This window comes from Artemia franciscana, chromosome 1 (genome assembly GCF_032884065.1).
Source record: "Artemia franciscana chromosome 1, ASM3288406v1, whole genome shotgun sequence".
NCBI classification, from domain to species: Eukaryota; Metazoa; Arthropoda; class Branchiopoda; order Anostraca; family Artemiidae; genus Artemia; species Artemia franciscana.
Genome location: NC_088863.1, coordinates 34,210,258 through 34,232,424, shown reverse-complemented (window position 1 = coordinate 34,232,424; position 22,167 = coordinate 34,210,258). Strand labels below are relative to the sequence as shown.

At 35.5% G+C, this 22,167-nt stretch overlaps 1 protein-coding gene across 2 annotated transcripts in view; it reads left to right on the top strand.

Annotated features, from left to right (window-relative positions):
* LOC136028952 (sugar transporter SWEET1-like) overlaps positions 1 to 22,167 on the top strand; it is an 88,644-nt gene that overhangs the window by 64,482 nt on the left and 1,995 nt on the right. Inside the window, exons 4-8 of one of the 2 annotated variants that reach the window (XM_065706958.1) lie at positions 461 to 587; positions 5,491 to 5,649; positions 10,636 to 10,755; positions 12,700 to 12,786; positions 14,225 to 14,391. In XM_065706958.1, the coding sequence (XP_065563030.1) occupies positions 461 to 587; positions 5,491 to 5,649; positions 10,636 to 10,755; positions 12,700 to 12,786; positions 14,225 to 14,248 (517 nt within the window). In that variant the 3' untranslated portion in view covers positions 14,249 to 14,391. Of the gene's footprint in view, positions 1 to 460; positions 588 to 5,490; positions 5,650 to 10,635; positions 10,756 to 12,699; positions 12,787 to 14,224; positions 14,392 to 22,167 lie in introns of those variants that run through there. The other variant, XM_065706954.1, reaches the window with a different exon arrangement.

Genomic DNA, 22,167 nt, shown 5'->3' with positions numbered 1-22,167 from the left:
TAAACTCTAATTTCTTTAGCAATGAGAAAACTTTTAAAAATTCAATAAACCCAGCTGAAATCACGAACAGAAATGGTTAGAAATACAAGCAAAAACCATCCTTTTTGGACCCGGGCAAGAGTTCTACAAAGCTTTCCAAAATGAAAAGTCATATTTATCAATCCGGCCTAAGGTCCACACTTTCCGTAAAAAACCGCAGAGGTTAGACCCTTACCACTTTCTAGGAATAAGCTGAAATCGGGGTGATAGAAAAAAAAAACACAACAAAACCAAAGTGTTACTCTCGCAACACAACACTCTGACCCCCCCCCCCTAGCCACGTGAAAAGGTTTTTTATGTTTGCATATTTAACACGAGCAAATGCCATTTTATTTTAGCCCCATATATTTCAGTAATAAACGATTTTTTCGAACTTTTATTGCATAAACACTGATGCCATATAAGGAATTTTTTTTTTCAGTTGCAGTTTATGGTTTCGTTACTCTCTGATACTGCAAGACCAGACTATGTGCCTTGTCAACTTAATAGGATTGATTCTCCAAGTTTGCTACGTTTTAATCTACCTTCTATATCCCTCAACCCAAAAGGTATATATGTTCAAAATCGTAAAAATATTTTGTATAGGTTTTGGTAGCATCAGTATCCATTGTCGCAGTCACACAACTGTTTAATGCATTTGGATTTAGCTTAGTGTCTTTTTTCCCTTGTATTTTCAAGTGAAGTTTTGAACATGTAATAGGCTGTAAGTATAAAAACCACCGTCATATGCAATCCAGTGGGTTTCCCTGATGATTTTGAAAGATGTTATAAGTATCTTAATAATGCTATAAAGTTTTTTAATAGTGTATAAATAACTGATAAGCAGTCAAAACGTTTAAATCTGTTATTTGAGCTTTTAAAGTTTTTTTTTTCAAGTCAAGTGAACAGTTATGAAGTTGCAAAGGTTCCATATTAAGTAGCTTAGAAGTCGGCTATCGTTTTCCATGCCACCCTGTAATTTCACTTATTCACTTGACATTCACTTATTCACTCGATTCACTTTAATTTCACTTGAAACTTATTGATTCCCGGTAGTGTCTTATGATTTTTAGCGGCTGTGGTGCAACTTAGGCGGTGCATGATGAAGATCTGTAGCCCAGTGCTTATCAAAGTGTGAGTCGTGGTTCCCCGAAAGACCTGCAGTGTTGTTATAAGGATGCCACGCAAAATTAAATTAAACTATTTGACGAATTAGCTGGAATTCATGATTCTCTGAGTTTAAAAAAAAGAAGATTTTAGCTATCCGAAAAAATTAAAGCCACGCAAAAGTAAGAATCAAGGAATATGATATCAATGATTGCCTTCCCTTTTTGCACCTGTTTGTAACCTCCATTGAAATTAATTTATCGTCCAATATAAAATCCTTGTATGAATTTCCTCTTATTTCTTATGTGTTTCAATGTTTGCTAGCTATTTTGGCTCTGAGCTTACCAATGGAAACAAATAGTAACAACTCCTTTCTGTTTGCAATCTGGTTTGAATATTAAAAGAATTTACACTGGAATGTATCTAGAATAGTTGCAAGAATTGTTAACCATTACCTAATTGCCAAAAGCAACAAGATATGACAACTATGTCATATTGTTTTGAGTTGTATGGTTATATACATCCATCCTTAGTTGTCCTTAGTTCTGGAGTATCTATAAGTTTTATCAGTCAAAAAAGTTCTAATCAGTCGACTATGTTTTGAAACCTTGTTGAATGCATTTGTCCCACGATTGAAAATGTGATCAACTTGGACACTTGGTTGATTTTGCAAATTCAGAGGTTTTCGAAATTTGCCACGGAGTGCAGTTCTCAACCAGTACAAAATATGGTTAGATCGTTTTTCTAGCGTAATTGCAGAACCTAAGCATTCCTCTCTTTGTGCATTACAAAAGGATTTACTTATTTTTTTTAGCAGCCAACACTGTATGATGGCATTCCCGAATTTCTTCACCTCTTATTGTGTTATATGTGCAAGACATCATGCGAATCTGTTGTCGAGAATATGGGCAGTATTGTGGACTGACGTGCTCGTGGCCGTAGTTTTAGTTCTGCCACTCTTCGCAGTGAGTTAGTTATCCAGTGGCAGGGCCCCCTTATTAATGAAACATATCAGCCATTCATTGAAGTTGCCTTGAAGTGGCATTTCTTCCGCGTAACAGATCGTGCTGAAAAACTAAAATTTCATCGCATTAGTGATGTAGTAGACCGGATTAGCTCCGAAAAGCTCCGTGTCCCACTTGCTTTGTGAATACTCTTATGTCCAATATTCTCATTAAAACTATTATGTAATCCTGATCTTTAATGCTTCAAGACATAGGTGTTGGTAATCCTAAAGATTGGTACCGAATTTAATGAGTACATAGGACGCTTAAGAGAAGTAACGTACTATCTCGCTTTGTGAGTGAGCTCTCACGTTGCTCCTTTTTAAAACTTGTTCGAACTAAACGCTCATTGAGTTTCAGTTACACTATGTGAAAACTTACTTTTAAGTCTTTCTTATCTTTCGTCCTTCTGGACAAGTTTTTACTTACTACACTTCTCTTCAACTGAAAGTTGACATCGACATCCTTTTTATACAATCCTAATAAGGGCTTATGCCAGGTTTGTCTCTCACTCAATCGGACTATCTGTCTTGGTTTTTTCTACAATTAGCCATGACTTGATGCTCACAACTTGATTTTTATAATTTTAATTGAATTAAAATCAAGTAGTTGTGGGCATCAACCCATGGTTAATTGTAGAAAAAGCCAAGACAGATAGTCGATTGAGTGAGAAACAAATGTGGCATAAGTGCTTTTTAGGATTATATAAAAATGATTGTCAGTTCGTTTATTAATAGATAAGTCTATCTATTATCCGTCCATGTGACATTCCTAGGGCAGAACTAAGGTAGAAAGTCATTGAACGAAGATAGTCATAGAACTTATAGTTTTCCGACTGTTTGGTTAAATGGCACGGGTAAATGGCGGAAGTAAATATGACTCTCATATTGGATTAATACTTGTTTTTTAGCTTTTAGAAAGGCACGACCGCCTAGAGTCTCAGGTAGGCTGACCAAAACTAATAGCACAGTTTCATAATGCATGTGACTGCCATGCTTCCAATAAATATTGTTCTCCCAGAAAATCAAATGATGTTTTTTATAGTTGTAGTATAATGATCAATAGCATTGGAGTGTACGTCCCCATCCATAAAGTAACAGCAGAAATGTATATACAGTATACTTCAGACTTTGAATGCTACACTCGACTAGCAGTATTAGATGAAATATGACACAGTACTTTTGACAAAACGGAACATATAAAATTATGGAGTATAATATTTATGGCTAGTATATGGCTTGCCATTGAATTAGATTACATTGCTAATTGTGATTCATAAAACTGTTGATATTTTTAACTGCAATCTAAACTAAGTTACTTTTCTGCAAATTTGACGTAAAAAAAATACTTTTTGCTCAAGGCAAAGCTGTCAAAACACAAGTTTTGCTGCAAAAATGTTGGCAGCTTTTGGAATTCTGCTACTGGCAGCTTTGGGACTTTTTGTACACCTGATCAGTGACTAGCCACATTAAAAGATTTGCTGTGTAGTCAGGTGCTAAGTTTTTCAGTGAACAATTGCTAGGGTCTACGTCTGAATAAATATAGCAAAGTAGTGAACGACTTGGACAAGCGGATTGGCTAAAAAGTCTTAAAGGTTTGTTGAAAAAGTCTTCTCAAATGCAAAGCCATATCTCTTAGAACCGCGGATTATTTTCTAAAATTTAGTTTTAGAATTTATTTGGACCTTTTTTTCCGTTGAGACCTTTTCAGAATAGAGTTACCTCAGCTTCAGTGCGCATAACTTATTCAGAAATCAGGTTCTGTCGGTAGGGAAGAAAATTATCTCTTACCCACTTGTCCCAAGGCAGAAATATACTAACCATTAATTCAGGTTGTTTTGGATCGAATAATTAAATACATCCTTAATTTTCCATAGTTCGGCAGTATTTATAAATTGTATTAGTCAAAATGGTATGGGTATTCTTGCAGTGCTGTAAGTGATTTCAACTTTTTTTCGTACTTAAGTAAGCCTTGATTACGGAACAGAATATGAAATGGAAAAAGAAATGAAATTTGACTGGATTCAAGAGGACTTTAAAAGCGAAAAGCAGCCTCGCTGTTGGCATGCATGAGCGTTTTGTTGTGAAATTTGAAAAGTATTTGTGACACGAACAAAAACCTGGTATTTTTTTACACGTAGATGCACGCAAGAAAACGTTCAGGTTGCGTCTTAAATAGTGAAACCAAAAAAAATTTGGTATTCATCCTTTCTTATGTCTCTTTTGATAATTTTTCTTTTCAACCAACACAAACATCACAGAGTATATAGTGGTTTAATGTCATAAAAGAAATAAAAGAAACAAGTTTTTTCAACTGACAGTAAGGAGCCACGTTAAAATTAAAAACGAACAAAAATTACTACTTATATGGGGTTCACCCCCTCGTCAATACAGACATTACAGACTCTATGGGCCGGAGGTGAGTTATAGAACAGAGTGCTTTATTGGTTTTCTGAGCCAATTAAAGATTTAAGGTCCCTCAAGCTGGCCCGGAACTCTTGTATAAATACAGAATCCCAAACGAAGAATAAAAGAGAAATTACATTAAAATAGCCTTCAGTAATAATTTCTGTTCGTTATAAGTTTTAATGTTGCTCCTTACTTTCAGTTGAAAAAACTTGTTTTTTAAATTTAATTTCTTATTGTTTTTTAAGTAATGCTGTGAAAACGAGTAACCCCTTCATGGAAATTTCTCTTCCCCCATGGAAAATTCCTCCATGGAAAAAATCCTCGCACGTAATCCCTTCCGTCTGAACCCCCCACTCCTCACCAGAAAAAATTCCCCCTGAAAACGACTGTAACCTTCCTCATAACTAATACTATGTGTAAACAACGGGCAAAGTTCATAACTTACAACCCTTCCTAGTTGGGGATAAGTCGTCCTCGGAGACATAGCTACTAGATTTTTCGACTAGGCTGAATAAAATGGCTATCTCAAAATTTTGGTCCGGTGACTTTGGGAAAAAATGAGCGTGGGAGGGGGCCTAATTGCCCTCAGATTTTTGTGGTCGCTTAAAAAGGGTACTATAACTTTTGATTCCCGTTCAAATGAGCCCTACACATTCTAGACGTTCTGAGACATTCTAGGACCACTTGGTCGATACGATCACCCCTGGGAAAAAACAAAAAACAAACTCGCATCCGTGATCTTTCTGCTGGCAAAAATGCATTTTCTCAGGCTCGTAACTTTTGATGAGCTGGACTAAACTTGATGAAACTTATATATTTAAAATCAGCATAAAAATCCAATTATTTTGATGTTTCTATTTGTATCACAATTCCGGTTTCTATTGAGCCGGGTCGCTCCTTACTTACATTTCGTTACCACAAATTGTTTGTAATATCAATTTTTTCAATTTTAGGCAACATTCCACCGTCAATTGGGAACAATACTTGCGATCCTCTTTGGTGTAATTTACTACTGTAGTATTGAGCCTAAAGTGGATATTGCGAAGTTTCGACTTGGAGTGATATGCTGCTTGACAACACTGTTTTTCTGTGCTTCTCCATTGGCATCCCTTGTAAGTCACCTTTCTACTGTTTTACTTTTTACAACTGAATAGCGAGTGCACTCTTGCGAATAATCTAACATTACAAAATATGGATCTGAAACGGTGTGACCCAAGAGAAAAGGATTTAAAACGGTATTAAGGAGGAAATACGTTAAACCAGCCTTTGAAAGCCTTTCGCAGCCTTTCTCAACTTTTAAAAACCTGGATTTAGAAAATGTTGAAAATAGATTTAAGAATGTTTCAATGACAATAATGAAAGTCATCATGAAAATTTGATTGAAATGTGGCAGGGGTACCGCTAAAATCAAAGTAATTGTTGTATAGACTACAAACCCCTGCCTCTCCACTTCTTGACTGTTTGAAGTTAAGCAAACATTGAAAAGAGAAATTTAAGTTTATAGGATTAGAATAAGTAACTTTTCCACCTCATGCTGCATGGTCAATTTTCTGCTAAAATAAAGTAGAAATTTTAAGAATCATTTCAGAAAAAACAAAAAAAAACTATAGAGCCACATAAAGACCTAAAACCAGGAATTTAGTCACATAAAAAGCCAAATTTGTAGCTAAAAGAAATTACCAGTAGTAAAACTAGGGCCACCGGACCACTGAAAATGCTCCACTGAAAATGGCTGGACTCCATTTTGTTTGGGCTGATTGAGAATAGTTCGAGTGCAGGCCGATCGGAAAGAAATAATTTTGGCCGATTTTCGTCGAACAGTTATTTTTTGGTAAATAATAACTTCATTATTTTAACTTTTACCCATAGACTCTCGGATCTATTTAGGTTTCAAGTCTTTTGGGGAAAAAGGTCTTTTTTGGCCTATTTCAGGGAAACCAATTTTGAAATTTATCTTTTTTGTTATGGCACTTGGTATTAACCAAGTGACATATAGCGATCGCAAATTCTGTCGGTCTGTCGGTCTGTCTGTCCCGGTTTTGCTACTTTAGGCACTTCCAGGTAAGCTAGGACGATGAAATTTGGCAGGCGTATCAGGGACCGGACCAGATTAAATTAGAAATAGTCGTTTTCCCAATTTGACCATCTGGGGGGGAGTGGGGGGCCGATTAATTCGGAAAAACAGAAAAAATAAAGTATTTTTAACTTAAGAACGGGTGATGGGATCTTAATGAAATTTGATCTTTGGAAGGATACTGTGTCTTAGAGCTCTTATTTTAAATTCCGACCAGATCCGGTGACACTGGGGGGAGTTGGAATGGGGGAACCTAAAATCTTGGAAAACGCTTAGAGTGGAGGTATCGGAATGAAACTTGGTGGGAAAAATAAGCAGAAGTCCTAGATACGTGGTTGACATGACCGGAACGAATCTGCTCTGTTTGGAGGAGTTGAGGAGGGGAGGGAGGGTTAATTCTGAAAAAATATAAAAAATGAAGTATTTTTAACTTACGAAGGAGTGATCGGATCTTAATGAAATTTGAATTTTGGAAGGATATCGTGTGTCAGAGCGCTTATTTGAAATCCCGACTGGATCCGGTGACATTGGGGGAATTGAGGGGGGGCCTAAAATCTTGGAAAACGCTTAGAGTTGAGGGACCGGGATGAAACTTGGTGGGAAAAATACGCACAAGTCCTAAATACGTGATTGGCATAACCGAAACGGATCCGCTCTCTTCGGGGGATCTGGGGGGGGGGGAGGTTTAATTCTGAAAAATTAAAAAAATGAGCTATTTTTAACTTAGGAAGGAGGGATCGGATCTTAATGAAATTCGATGTTTGGAAGCATATCGTTTCTCAGAGCTCTTATTTTAAATCCCGACCGGATCCGGTGACATTGGGGGGAGCTGGTGGGGAGGGGATCCTAAAATCTTGGAAAACGCTTAAAGTGGAGGAATCAGGATGAAACTTGGTGGTAAAAATAATATTAAGTTCTAGATACGTGATTGACATAATCGGAACGGATCCGCTTTCTTCGGGGGAGGACGGTTAATTCTGAAAAATTAAAAAATGAGGTATTTTTAACTTACGAAGGAGTGATCGGATTTTAATGAAATTTGATGTTTGGAAGGATATCGTGTCTCGGACCTCTTATTTTAAATTCCGACCGGATCTGGTAAAATTGAGGGGAGTTGGGGGGGGGCTAAAATCTTGGAAAACGCTTAGAGTGGAGGGATCGGAATGAAACTTGATGGGAAAAATAATTATAAGTCCTAGATACGGGATTGACATAACCGGAACGGATCCGCTCTCTTTAAGGGAGTTGGGGGGGGGGAGGGTTAATTCTGAAAAATTAGAAAAATGAGGTGTTTTTAACTTACGAAGGAGTGATCGGATCTTAATGAAATTTGATCTTTGGAGGGATTTCATGTCTCAGAGCTCTTACTTTAAATCCCGACCGGATCCGGTGAGGGGGAAGTTGGGGGGACCTAAAATCTTGGAAAACGCTTAGAGTGGAGGGATCGGAGTTAAACTTGGTAGGAAAAATAAGCACAAGTCCAAGATACGGAAGTGACATAATCGGAACGGATCTGCTCTCTTTGGGGGAGTTGGAGGGAGGGTTAATTCTAAAAAATAGGAAAAATGAGGTATTTTTAGCTTACAAAAGAGTGATCGTATCTTAATGAAATTTCATATTTAGAAGGACCTCGAAACTAAGATCTCTTACTTTAAATCCCGACCCGATCCAGTGTCATTAGGGGGGGATCTTGGAAAACGCTTAAAGCGGAGAGATCAGGATGAAACTTTGTGGAAAGAATAAGCACAAGTCCAAGATAGGTGACTGACATAACCGGACCGGAACCGATCTCTTTGGTGGAGTTGGGGGGGGGGGGGTCAGTTATTCGGAAAAATTAGAAAAAATTAGGTATTTGTAACTTACGAACGGGTGATCAGATCTGAATGAAATTTGATATCTAGAAGGATCTTGTGCTTTAAAGCTCTCATTTTAAATCCTGGCCAGATACATTGACATTGATGGGAGTTGGATGGGGAAACCGGAATTCTTGGAAAACGTGAAAAACGAGGGATCTTACGAATGGGTGATCGGATCTTAACTAATTTTGATATTTAGAAGGACCCCGTGACTCAGAGGTCTTATTTTAAATCCCAACCGACATTAAGCCTCTGATTTTCCTTTTAAAGCAATCTATTGATTCTTAGCATTTTGCTAGAGCTCATATCATATGTGTTCTTGGCTCTTCCGACCTCGTCGCAAGTGCCATAAAAGCTCTTAGCTCTTGTTTTTGGTTAGTGGGGTTCTTCGGAAAAAAAATTATTTGCCCATTTTTGGGTCCCATTTCTTGGAGGACTGTAGACCAAAGTAAAAGATTCTAGCCTGGCTCTCTAGGATTCTCTTGGCCAAGGAACTTAGGGATTTAGGTTCCAAACAGGCCGAACAAAACAATTTTTTGACCTTTTTTTAGGGCTCCTTACTCTCTCCTCGAAATTTGAGGTCCCCTTAGTCCAGGGAGCGATCCCTGAAAGTTGCAAGTCGATCGGACAGCCCAAATCAAACCTGCGTTCCTTTTTCTACCAAAACCTGCGTTTGAACAATGAGCAACTTGTTAAAAAAAAACTCAGGGGAAGAGCGGCCTGTCCTTAGGTCACTCTTGGCCTTTGTATAGAGCAATAGAACTTTTGGTTCCCTATCAAATGAGCACACTCTTTTGTATCTGGGATCAGCCTACACGGAGTGGCCAGAGAAAAAATAACGTACACATTACAATTTACTGATTTTCTCGATATCTTTCTAAATTCAGTTCTAAATTACTTTAAGTCTAAGCTGACTGAAAAATGCTTCGTGTCGAAATTTTATTCTTCGGAATTATACTGCTAGAAAAATATGCACAAAACAGCTACTTTTTGTTCTAGTAACTTCTTTAAAAATATAACTTTTCAAACTACTTTCGTTGGCAAGGTTCAAGGTTCAAGGTTCAATCGGGTTTAATTAAAAAAAAGGAAATAACTAAACTTAAAGTACACTGCTCTGTGACAAAACTCACATTGAGACCCATAAACATAAAAGATTCTTCACTAACACGCAGTACGGCTCCCACTTCACTCTTCGACACAACCACACGCCTCCTCGTTATATAATTTTTTTTTAATCTTAATAATAGGGTTCCTCCCTCCCTCCCGAGACGTACAACCACCTCACCTGAATATACTAAAAAATCTAAGCTTCATCTAATTTAATTTATCTTTCTTTTTTATCTTTCACTTATTGACCATTAACTAAATATTTATTTAAATTATTTTTGAAAGACCCGAGGGAGCTCCTACATCTCAGCTCTTTTGGAAGCATGTTCCACACTTTAGCACATGCTACATCCGGGGGTAAATCTGAACGTACTGTTGGAGTTCGTCTCACTTGAAGGTCAAAGGCAGAGCGCGTGTTTCGATTATGTTGTTCAGATATCAACCGAAACAGACTGTGGAAGGGAGATGGAAGTAAACCGGATAAAAATTTAAAAACAAAAAATGATCTATCTTTTGTTTTATGATAGTCCGTAGATGAAGTGGAACATATTTTAATTTAAACCTTGTTACACCTCCAAACTGAACGAAACTTTTCTGAACGAAATTCTGTTTTGAATGATATTTTGAGTTTTAAAAGTTTAAAAATGGAAACTTGCTTTGGTTTAACAATCAATCGGTTGAAAACGATTTTTATTTTAAAATTCCATTTTTTTAAGTATTGTGCTACTAGAAAATATATTTTATTTACAAGTCTAGCCAATATTAAAAAAAAGTAAAGATTTTCTGAGGTGCAGCCACAGGACATTAGTCGTGGGTGCTCACGAAGTGATCTAAGGCGCAAAAATATTATTATTTCTTTGTTTCAAGAAAGTATAATTTCACATAGACAACGCTATGTATATATGCATTAGGAAGTAATCATAATTCTTCAAACTTTTTTCCCGTATTGTTTCGTATTCTTCCTTGTTGGTTTGAAAAAATAAAGAAAGAAAAAGAAACGAATAACCATTTATCTTCCGTGCTTCCAGTTACTTGCATTTACTATATATTAATTTTTCCAGAGAGATGTTATAAGAATGAAGAACACGGCACCATTACCATTTCCTCTTATTCTTCTTACGGCACTAGTTACTGGTCAGTGGTACCTCTATGGTGTCTGCATCGGAGACTCGGTTGTTCAGGTAAACTTGATGCATATATTAGTGTACATCCAACCCAGTACATATGTACTGGGAAACTCTTTTGAAATATAAATACTGGGGGCTAGGAAAAAAGTAACGAAAGAAAAGGCACAAGTATCCTTTAAACTCTTTTAACTATTTAAAAGACTATTTAAAAAACTATTTACACTGTTGCGTTGCCTTTTCTGTGCTGCATAAAAAAGTTTGACCATTTTTCTGCTTGTTGGATACGCCAAAAAAGCTGAGGCATTAATAAAAAACGGTCACGTAAATAATTATACTTAATTTTACTAAATTTAAACTATTAAACTATTAATTTAAACTATACTAAATTTTAATATTCGTGTATTTGCTGGAATGTAACTATAAGTCACGACATATAAATATGTATTAGCAATTAAAAATGGCTTACCACTCAATTTTTAAGTTATTACATCAAATTTCATCTGTTTAACTGAAAGGTTTAATACGAAAGTATTTACTTCAATATTCGATTTTGCCTTATTCTTGATCTAATAGAACTTTCTGAAGTTGGTGTAAAGTGTGATTAGCTGCTGTGTTTTAAAATTTTGCAAATGAAAATGCTTATTTAGAGGGGATTAAATTATTGACCCTCTAAAATTGCATTATGAGAAAAGGATTTGTCTGATAAGGGTTATCTGATTTAGTCCTTCAGCTTAATCTGGTATTAGCAGTTTTTTTCTTTTATTTTTTAGAAACAATAAAGACTGGCACCGGTGAATAAGAAGGAAAACAGTCGTACGCTTATACCCTTATTTGTGAGCTCTAACATGGTTGAGCCATCCTTCCCAATATGATTTACTGTTCAACGGGTGAAATCTGTAAAATATAATGGGTAGTGGCTGCGTTCATTTCTCAATTTTGCCTATTCCCGTCCTGGCTACCACCCTGGAGGGAAGAATGGAACAGAAATCTTGTGTGCGATTGCTTTCGTTCCACACAATATGGTATACTTGAATTTACGTGACTTTAGTCATCATCCTTATATTCTATTATATTATGGGATTTTGTGTGTCTTCATAGTGCTATCGTTTGTAGGCGACATATGAGTATTGCACCAATCAGTGCTGGTCGGGGAACGTTTCTAGGAGATGACGACCGAAACAGATCAAGAAAAATTTTCATTTTGCATCGAGTCAAAGAAAAAACTTTGCCCAGTCTTATCAGCGTTTTTGCAAAGTCTCTGTACATGGTATGAGCTATAGAATTAGTGTTTTTGAGTGTCGAATTGGAGCGTTTATCGTATTTTTTAGTTTAATACGTTTTATTATACTTGTGATGTTTTTATTTCACGCGAAGTCACTGTATTTTCGAGAAAGATGACATCCTTTCCCCTCACTAATCACTGCAAAAAAAAAGAAGAGCAGGTAAGATGCGTTGAAGTAATGTTTTGAGGCGATAAAAATACTTATTGAACGTAAAATCACTCAAATTCCTGAGGTGAAAACTAATTTTTCAATTTAGCTGCTAAATACCAGTAATGCAATAAACAAAAAAAATATACTAGCTAATAGAAACTATTATTCCTGAACCGGCCAGGAAAAAAGGGGGTGGCAAGGTAGCCATGCTACTTGGAAGTTTTCATGGTCTAGTCAAATTTTTTGGTAGATCTTGTCAGGAAATGCTACTATCCCCGAGTTTTTTGGCAGCTTTTGGCATCGAGTTCTTCTACTGGCCGTTTTGAAACTTTTCGCATACCTGTTCTCCAACAATTGATGGAGTTTAACTGTGACACAGTTTCTAAAAAAAATGTGGAAGACTTGATACCAACAATTTTGACTTCAGTAAAAATTGTTTGTTTAACTGACCTTCAATTTTAATATCTAAATATAAATAACATTAAAATAATAAAAATTTTGCGATTGGAATAAAGTTAGTTTAGTTCTTGTTTTCGTACTAACTTTCTAAATATTCTTTTTATAGTTACCAAATTTGATTGGCTGCATGATAGCAACATTTCAACTGAGCTTATTTCTGGTTTATCCAAGAACTCCAGCAGTTAAACCACATGTAAGTTAAGCTATTGGCATTTGGTTTAACACATTTTCAAGGCTTAGTGACCTGGTTTCAGTATATTTCCTAATGTTGTGATTTTTATGTGCCTTAGATATCTGATATTTTTATCTGAAATTTGGCTGTGAATTAGTTTTACAATAGTTTCTTTTTTTGTTGGTTTGAAGATTAATATATGGGGTTGAAATCAACTATTTTTTCGTATAGGGAGAATTTATTATTTGATGGACTTCTTCTTGGCTTTTCTAATCTTTTTTACTGTGTCAAAATCAATTAGAACTTACTTTCAGGATAGGAAGAAACAGCATGTAGTGCAAAAAGAATAAAAACCTGTATTGTAAGATCTGGCAGATCTGACAGATATAAGACGAATAGATCTGATGGATTATCCGGCGCATAGAAGACAAGTTAGTTTGAAAATGTATTAAAACTTTGGGGAAAAACAAAGAAGTTAGGAGTGTATAACATCGTGGAAAATGGCTCTCAATTGCCGTTGCATATTATTTTTATTTGTACTCGCTTATAGGACTGTGTAAATTTTTCAGAGAAGTAGTCTTCTAATTCGCAAATGGCAAAGAAAACTTCTGAAATTGTGATTTTCATGATACTGAACAAAACCAAAACGAGCTTAATTAAAGAAGAAAAAGAATCAGGCATGTCTTATACCTTTTTCCAATTAGAGTATTCAAGCGCAAGATTATTGATTTTTGTCAATTGTATTTGAATTCTCTATTTCAGGTTTTTTTTTCTATGTGATAGAAAGGTGGTTTAGTAGGGAAGTATATGAAATATCCTAAAATATAAGGTATCATTGGGGTTGTGTTCTATCTAGTTCGCTCTTTTAAATTGTTCTTCTAAAAAGGGACAATTCTGAAAGTGTACTTATTCCTACCAAGCTACTGGTGGTCGGTTATACAGTATTTACGTAATTGACTCTTTTTCAGTCTGTTTCAGTCTTGTTTTAATAAGTAGTTGTTGTTTTTTTTTTTTTGTTTTTTTTTTTTTTTTAATTTTAAGGATGCTCTTCATTTCGTTCGAGACCTGCCACAAAAAAAAAAAACAATCCGTCCATATTTGCTTCAGGGTGGTGGTTGATACATCTTTCCAACCGACCCAGCGGGGTTGGCAGTTAGATATGCGAATTACCTCATATACTAGTGAGTTTTTGGATCCAGCTTGTACCTCCTTTTAATCCCCTAGAATTTTTCATTTTTTTGGAAATACTTTCCAGCCATTTCCACACAGTCTTGTTACTATGCACTGTAACTCTAATCCATTTCATGTGCACTTCGTGTATTTAGCAACATATTTTCCAGATTTGTTTGTTCCCTGTACTAACGGTCACAATCATCAAGTTTATCTATTGCACAAAAATGCTACTTTTTAACATAAATATAAAGTTTAGTCTTAGTAATACATTTTATTTTTCCTTTAGACCTTAAAAACGACGACGTTGTGAAGCTCTGAAGCGTATGCCAAATCGAGAAGAATTTTCCTTTGATTTTTTTTTTTTAGCAATCATTCCTTGACATTGTCCCAAGTCTATTCTTTTATAAATCCTATAATTTTTCATAAAGAAAAGGGTTTTTCAATTTTATCGAAGCTTATTTTTCGATTTTTTTTTTTTATATTTTACTTTAGATAGGAAGTGTAAAAATCTGTCTTTTAATATTGTTGTTGAACTCAGGACAGGTTTCACTCTCCTGCAACGCTAATTTTGGTTACTCTAGTTAATGAGCTCGAAATTGCTATGAAGACAAAACGAACAAATTTAGCTGTGGCAAATACGCAGCAATGATTTTATTCCTAAATACAGTTCACCTATTGTTAGGCCTTTCAAGTTTTAGTAGTAATGATCAAGTACTAATATCATCTTCTTTTTTTTCTTGAAAAGACTTAGAGCTAATATCAACTGAGTGCTGCTTGGTGAGCGTAGTAGGTTATACTTAATTACGCTGCATAGGAATGAACAATATTGTGGGAGAAGCGAGATAAAAATTTTTATGTAGCCGAGATTTCATTTGGGGATGGATTCGACCGAGGTTGAAGAAAGGGAATGGAGCTGGGTCTGTAGTCTTGAGCCAATAGTTTGTTCTTTACGTTATTTAACTGATATGTATGATGCAAATATTATCACTGGTCAGAGATATCTTCAGTTAGAAAAAAAACAACGGGCTCTTAAATGTGGATTCATATGACTAAAACTGTAATATTTTTGATATACTGAAATAAAAAGAAAAACTAGCTAGCAAACTTAAAAAGGTTAATATACAATAATGATTGTTAAGGTACTGCACAGTGAGGAAGCTTTGCTTAGGGATTTAAAAACATCATTAAACGAGACTTACTCGCAAGGGGGATGTTTGACTACCCCAAAAAATCCAAAAAACGCGCTTTTGAAATAAAAATTCTGTCGAATACATTTCTCAGATGACAGTTCAGTTATCCAGTAATTGTGCAATTATAATCCCTTTTTCACTCATGTAATCTGATTACGATAGCTATTCATTTCATATTGATCTTCACAGTACGGGAGCTAGATTTTTTACTGATGGTTTCTGATGTCAACCTGGGTATTTCTTAAAATATGGAATGAAATATAGGTTCCACTTTCTACCTCCCTTAAAATTTCCAATGGAACATATGTAGCCTTACCACACAGATAAAGAGTCTGAGGTATATGTTGTCAATGGTATCCTTGAGAATTTGCACGTAGAAATTGAACCGCTTTATGAAAACATAAATAACTAAATAGCATCTTCCGTTTTCATCAGGCCGTTTTTTTTCTAGAACACGATTCTTAATTTCACTTACTAAGAGAACGGGAACGGGGAGTGTATACAAAAGGATTGTAAACCTCCAATTAAGGGTCGAAATATTACAATGGTACCCATGTTTTGCTTCCCAGGCTTTGACCTCCAGAAATGGCAGAATAGAGCCTTTTTTTTAGTCATATGGCACTTAATGAATGAATTATTAAGGCGAATTTATACGGGGCTAGAAAAAATTACCATTAGCTTTTAAATGAGCTATTTAACATCTCTCTTAGGTCTTGCGGTAGCCTTCTAGACTCGGCCGATAAGAAGTAAAATTGTGCTAATTTTAGTAAAAATTGAAAAGAAGTAAAAATTGTAGAAGAAGATGCATGCTAAACATGAAAAGAGAAATAGTTTTCCTCGTTTTCCAAAACGGGAGGGAGCTCAAAACCTCGGGTTTAAGGTTTTAGACAGTAAAAAAAAATGATTGGCCGTCTTAGAATTTGCAAACCCCGACATTTTGGCCCTCATTGGGCAAAAATTGATGTTCTCTACCCCAAAGTAGTAGAATCGTCACTGTGCTCATGATTCACAAGTAACATTGTTGCTTATAAGAACACTAGATATTGCAATCACAGTTCAGTTAAGCCCTCTCACATTGCTGAACTAATGGTCTGTAATAATTGGACATTTCTTGTGTATTGCATGTATTTTGGAGGCAAATGAGCAACAGTGCATCAGCCTCATTGTGTTTGCGCTATAGTGTACAATTTGCTAGAGAAATATAAACATAATTCAAAGCAAATATCTTATAACCTCTTTTGGTAGGGGAAGAGAGGTTGTTTTTATAGGATGCGCCCAAATCTTCCACCTCTGTGTAGGCAAATGCTTAGGAATATTTTACTTTACACCTAAAATATAATAGTCAAGAAACTTGTGCACTTTGTGATGGAAGATGAATCGAAGTCGAGATAATTGTGGTTTTTCAAATAATCAGGATTAGGGTTGATGGCAAGAGAGTGCGGGGCCTTAAGAGAACTGAATTGTGTGGTGCCCTTGACATTACAAATCAAGCCACTTCATCGCTGTATTGGGACACATCATAGGGGATGTCAAAGATATTTAAGGAATGAGAGTTATAGCACGGAGCAATGATTTTTGGCGAAAGCCTGAAGTGATGAGTGTTAGTATTTTCGCACACGTATAGTATGAATTTGACTTGAAAAAGATATAATGTCATGTTACGATTCCGATCCCCTAAATTCTGTCATTTGCCCACAAGGGTAGTTTCCGAGATACCTATTTTTTCTTGTACTAGTAAATTCTGCTGACCTACATTAGTCATCGCAGGTCCATCCTTTGTCGTCAATCTCTAGGTTGTCAAACACATAACGAAAACACGAAGGTAAATGAGTTATACGTTCTCAATAAACATATCTTTTTTGTGTGAATGCTATGGTGTTGGAATCCCGAAGAAAAGTACAAGCGAAAAGAAAATGCGGACCGATAACGGCTATTAAGGAAAACACCTTCCTTGCTTTTTTGGTGGCAAACACTTAAATGAGTTCATCATAGCCAACAGTAGTAAAATATCTCGTTCAATTAATAATATGGCCAATCCACTCAATCGAAATGGAGACATTGATTGTATCTAGTTTATTTCTCAAAACATTGATTGTCTCGAGTAAATTTTTATCAACATCAGTTTTAAGAAACTCCATTCTACACTTGCTACGGTACTGGCACTGTTAACCTTATTTTGTATGCAGTCGCGGTATTTGGAAATGAATCTACCAGCAGCACAATGAATTGAAGACATTGTAATGATGTTTGTACTTCTTCTGGTTTAATTTGTCTCAGTATTTTCAGTTCTTCAAATGAGCCATCTATGCCACGCAAATCATCCCTTTTCAAGGCGGTGACCAAGTCCAGAGAGTGTTTCCTCAAACAATCTCAATTCATGATGCAGAGTTGTATAATATGATACAGAAAACCAAAAAGTCAATGCACAGCTGAGTGGAAGCGCATTTCCAGTATTCCAACGCCTAGTCTGCTACCCACGAGAAACATTCTATCATTAAAGACTCTTCAGGTGTCTGTTCCAAGTAGAAATTCGAAATGCCCCAGCTCTTAGTTAGAAAGACCAGCAGCTTTACTTTTCACTTTTGGATCTTTAGTCATCTCAGACACAGTTAATAAGGCGTTCTGAATCTCTCTTGTTTGGTAGCAAACTGCTTTTACGCTCTCAATACGGCACGGAAAACCGTATCTCTTTTGACCATATCTCTAAAAAAATTTAGTTTATTACAACCAAGTGACATTTAAACGCATGTGAATTGATTTCTAGCTATCTGGCTTGCTCATCTTAATTCTTTTGCTTTCATATTGGCAATCGACCTCTCCAGTATCAAATGTCTAGTCATGCTTTCGCAATGCCTCCAGGAAAGTATCTCTCGATCCTTTTCCGGTGGTATCTTCAGCACGTAAAAACTTCTCTCTTCTTTAATAGTAAAATACTTGGCCAGCTTTATCTTCTCAATGATTGTCTTTATAAATGACTCGGCGAAGATCATAAAAAATGGTAAAAAAAAAAATTGTAAAAGGCAACAGAAGCATCCACTTGGAAACCTTAAAGAAAACTGTTTCGCTGGAATAGACCTGCTTTATTTTGTCGAAATCCCCTTAAGCAAATACTCAATCTGGAAATAATTCAGAAATAGTGCAATGATGGGATGGATATGTTTGGGTACTAGTTAGCCGTGTGTTAAGGGATACTACGTATCCTGACACATCTAACCATCGTCAAGAGGAGTTCGATTTATTGGCAAGTCAATGGGAGATTGGAAAATAGTATTTTTTTATTAGAAGGTTTTACTACAGGCAGTTTAGCCATACAGTGTTCTCAGATTTATTTTATAGTTAAAACTACCAAGTGAAAAAAATCGTTTTAAAAGTGGAAAATTCACATAATAAAATCAACGCCTTCTGCAGATGTCTTATTCAGACTGACTGACTCAGACAGGAAATAACACAGAACAGGAAAGCATTGAAGTTAATGGAAGAACATTTTTGTGATAGGTAACTCTTTTATTGAACATTTTTCTTTCAGTTGAGAACATTCTTTTAAACCAAAAACTTGAACTTACCACCAATGAAACTTTGCACTAAATTTCACCTGAAACTCTGCTTACTGGATCCTGAAGTAGACCGTATCCTACGTAGCAATATTAAAAGAGCTATGGGCGAAGCCCCAACAAGCCCAGAGCCTCGGGCTATCGCCCCACTTTAACACCAACTAGCGCCGGGCCTGGCCAGAATCATCTCCAGAATCGAGTAAATTTTCTCGATTCTCGAAACGATTCCACTCCCTTTTTAATTCAGCTAATTTTAGAAAAGCAAACAACATTACATCTTTTTTCAAAGAAAGCTGTCAGTTGAACACTCCCTGAGGCCGGGTAATCAAATGTGTATGCAATGATTCTATGCAGCAATGCTGATTTCACCTTAACATGGAACAGGTCAATTGAGTAACAACAGAAGGGTAAAGACGTAATTTTCGTGTCAGAATTGGTTTTTCATCTGTTCGTTTTTATTTATTAGTATTACTTACTAAAGTCAGTTGTAAAAACCAAATTTTTGTTAAGTTTTTTTTTCCTAGTAAAGAAAGGTTCCTTTCCTCAATGCATCAACGAAGCTTAAATATTATCTTTATTAAACTTTACTCTAGTGTCATTTTTGCCGAGTCCAATTTTTCTGATGTGTCCTGATCGCACTTTGAGTTTTTTTTTTTAAATACAAACGAAAATCCGTAACTATGACCAGGCAAGTAATTATGACTTTATATCGGAGGGTACGAAAATTTGGAAAAGGAGCAAATTATAAGATGAATGTAAAATTTAAGGAAATCTCAATACCCTTGGAAGCCTTGCCAGAGCGCCCTTTTCCCCTTCATCTGTCGCTGGTTAACTATTCATAAGCCAAACGTAATTTGTTTCATATTGATAAGTAGCTATAGAAGAGGTTAGGCAAACATTACGAAAATTCTGCGCTTTGTATGCAATTTAGTAAAGAAAACTGTGTGCCATAAATGAAGTTTTTCAAAGAAAAGTAAGGAGCCATATTAAAACCTAAGGCGAGCAGTTGTAAATGCATTCTATCAATCAAACTTTAAACGAACAAAAATTATTTTCAAGATACAAATAAAAACACAAATTAAAATGAATAATCACATCAAACAGATGCAACTACAGGAATTATAATAAAAATCAAGTCAATTTTAAAACGAAAAGGAATTATCACGAACCGGAATAAGGTACCCCCATTAAACCTTTTATATGTCAGAGCCTGATTTGCGCTTTACTGAAAACGATTTATGTTCCGCACTGTGTTTTTCAGTTGTCAGAACATCGACATCAAAACAAAAAAAAAAAATTCAATTATTTGGTTTATTTAATATTAAAAATAAAAACCAAATGATTGCTTAATATATAACGTATTTACTCCCGTTTGTAGTATTTTCTGTTCTTGACTCTTCAATCTAGTTTGTTCTTTTTGGTTTCATTCATTAATTGATAGTTAACTTTTGTTCATTTAAGTTTGAATTATTATATGACTTTATTTCTGAAGGTTATAGGTGTTTATGTGGCTGTTTACTTTTCTTTGGAAAAGGTTTTTAAATTGGTATTATTTTATTTTTTGTTAATGTTAGAAACATTCGAATTTTTTTTTTAGTTTTTTACTTCTGAAGATTTTAAATGCTTGATTAATTAAAATTTTAGACAAAGGTCAAACATTCACTCAATGTTTTTGAATAACAATAGTTTTGACCAACAAATTGTAATCATAATTTTACTATTGAGTTTTGGCTGGATGGCTAAAGAGACTATTTTACTTACAGATTGAAATATTCATAGTCTTTGGTCTTTCACCCTCCAATCTAGTAGACACTTGTATTTAATCCACTATTTTGTTAAAACATATTTTGATGTTATATTTTTCTGTAACTATTTATTTAAGTAAATGCAAGCCGATTGAAGATAAGACATTTGGATCTAATTGGGTGTCGCGGATCAGTACAATATCTAGCTTCTATTAAGGTCACCTTGTCTCTGTCTAAATGCTCGGTGAGTAAGAGAAATTTGTTAGCCGAGGTTCAGTTGTCACTAAACCCGTAAGAGAAACCAAATTTGTTTGCCAAGGTTCAGTTGTCACATACAGATACAACCAAAATTCAAATTATCTTGTTTCGCTAAGATCTACCTGACCCTGTCTACATGCTCTACAAAACTCCCCAAGACCTAAAACACTACGGGGCGATTTTCAAACATCACAAACCCGGTGCAGCTAAGACAGTTTCAAATTTATTTCCGTATATGGTTCCGCCTGACGAAGAAACTTAAGGATGTCATTTTCAAGCTGATTGGATTGACAAAATATAACGCCGTCTGTGTTTCCCAAATCTTCTAGTCTTTTGGCCTAGATGATCAAAAACAGTCAAGTCAAGTAGCCGCGCTGAGCAAAAGTATTACGAATCCAAGGCCAATTTTCATGAGAAACGAATTCTTTCACTTTTTTCTGTCCATAGCTGTTCCCTTGACTCAATAACTTACAGATACAAATTTTCAGCTTTTAAGAAACAATTTTTGGCCCTTTTGCGGATAGACAATCTTTTTGCTCTCCCAAACCGCTCTCTGAAACTTTTAACTTAACCTCTGGTCAATCCCGAGATAGGGACTCCTTAACCAAATAGCTTACGGACACAAGTTTGAAAAAAAAACGGTCCTTTTGTGGACGGATTATCATTAGTTTTTCAGCTGTTCTAGTGCTCGATCTCAGAATCTAAATTCAAATACATTTGGGCACTAGATGAGAAAAATGTGTTTTTTTCCCACCCAAAAGGAATCCAGAACTTTGCTCTGGCGTGCTCTTTTTGCTGAAAACGCACTAAAATTGTGATTTTCGAATAGACTGGGCTCACTTTCGATGTTCTACGACCAGTACAGTCACCTCTGGTCAAAAAAAAAAAAAATGAATAAATCCGATGCTTTTTCAGATTCAGGCTTGAAAATTCTTCTGAAGGATTTCCATATATTTTGAATATGATGTTGAAATTTTATCTGCGATGTATTCATTTTATTACTTTTTACGCACCTAAAATTTTAAATTTCCATGCGACTGATCCAGCTCTCTATATAAGATAATAAGATAAGATCACCCATGGTGAATGAAAAGAGAAAAATCTTTTACACAGATATCCATCATTATTCCTGGGAAAAGCACATTATTCTGTTTTTTTTTCTGAGGGGGCTGTAAGCTGTTCAGACACATTGAATTTGATGGTTCAATTTAATAAAAACCGCCATCCTTTTTCTTTCTTAAAAAAAAAATAATGAAAATTCCTCATGCTTATAACTGTAAATGGATAACTTTAGACTTGATAAATTTTACATTTTTGAAATAAACATAAAAAACGATCCTCTTCATGCATGATTGTATTTTTCGTGACATTGTTCATCAAAGACTTCGTGGTAACGAACAGTAAGTAAAAAGCAACACGGTTCAATAGTAACCGAAACTCTAAAAAAAGGGATTTTGATACTAATAGATACGTCAAATAGTCGGC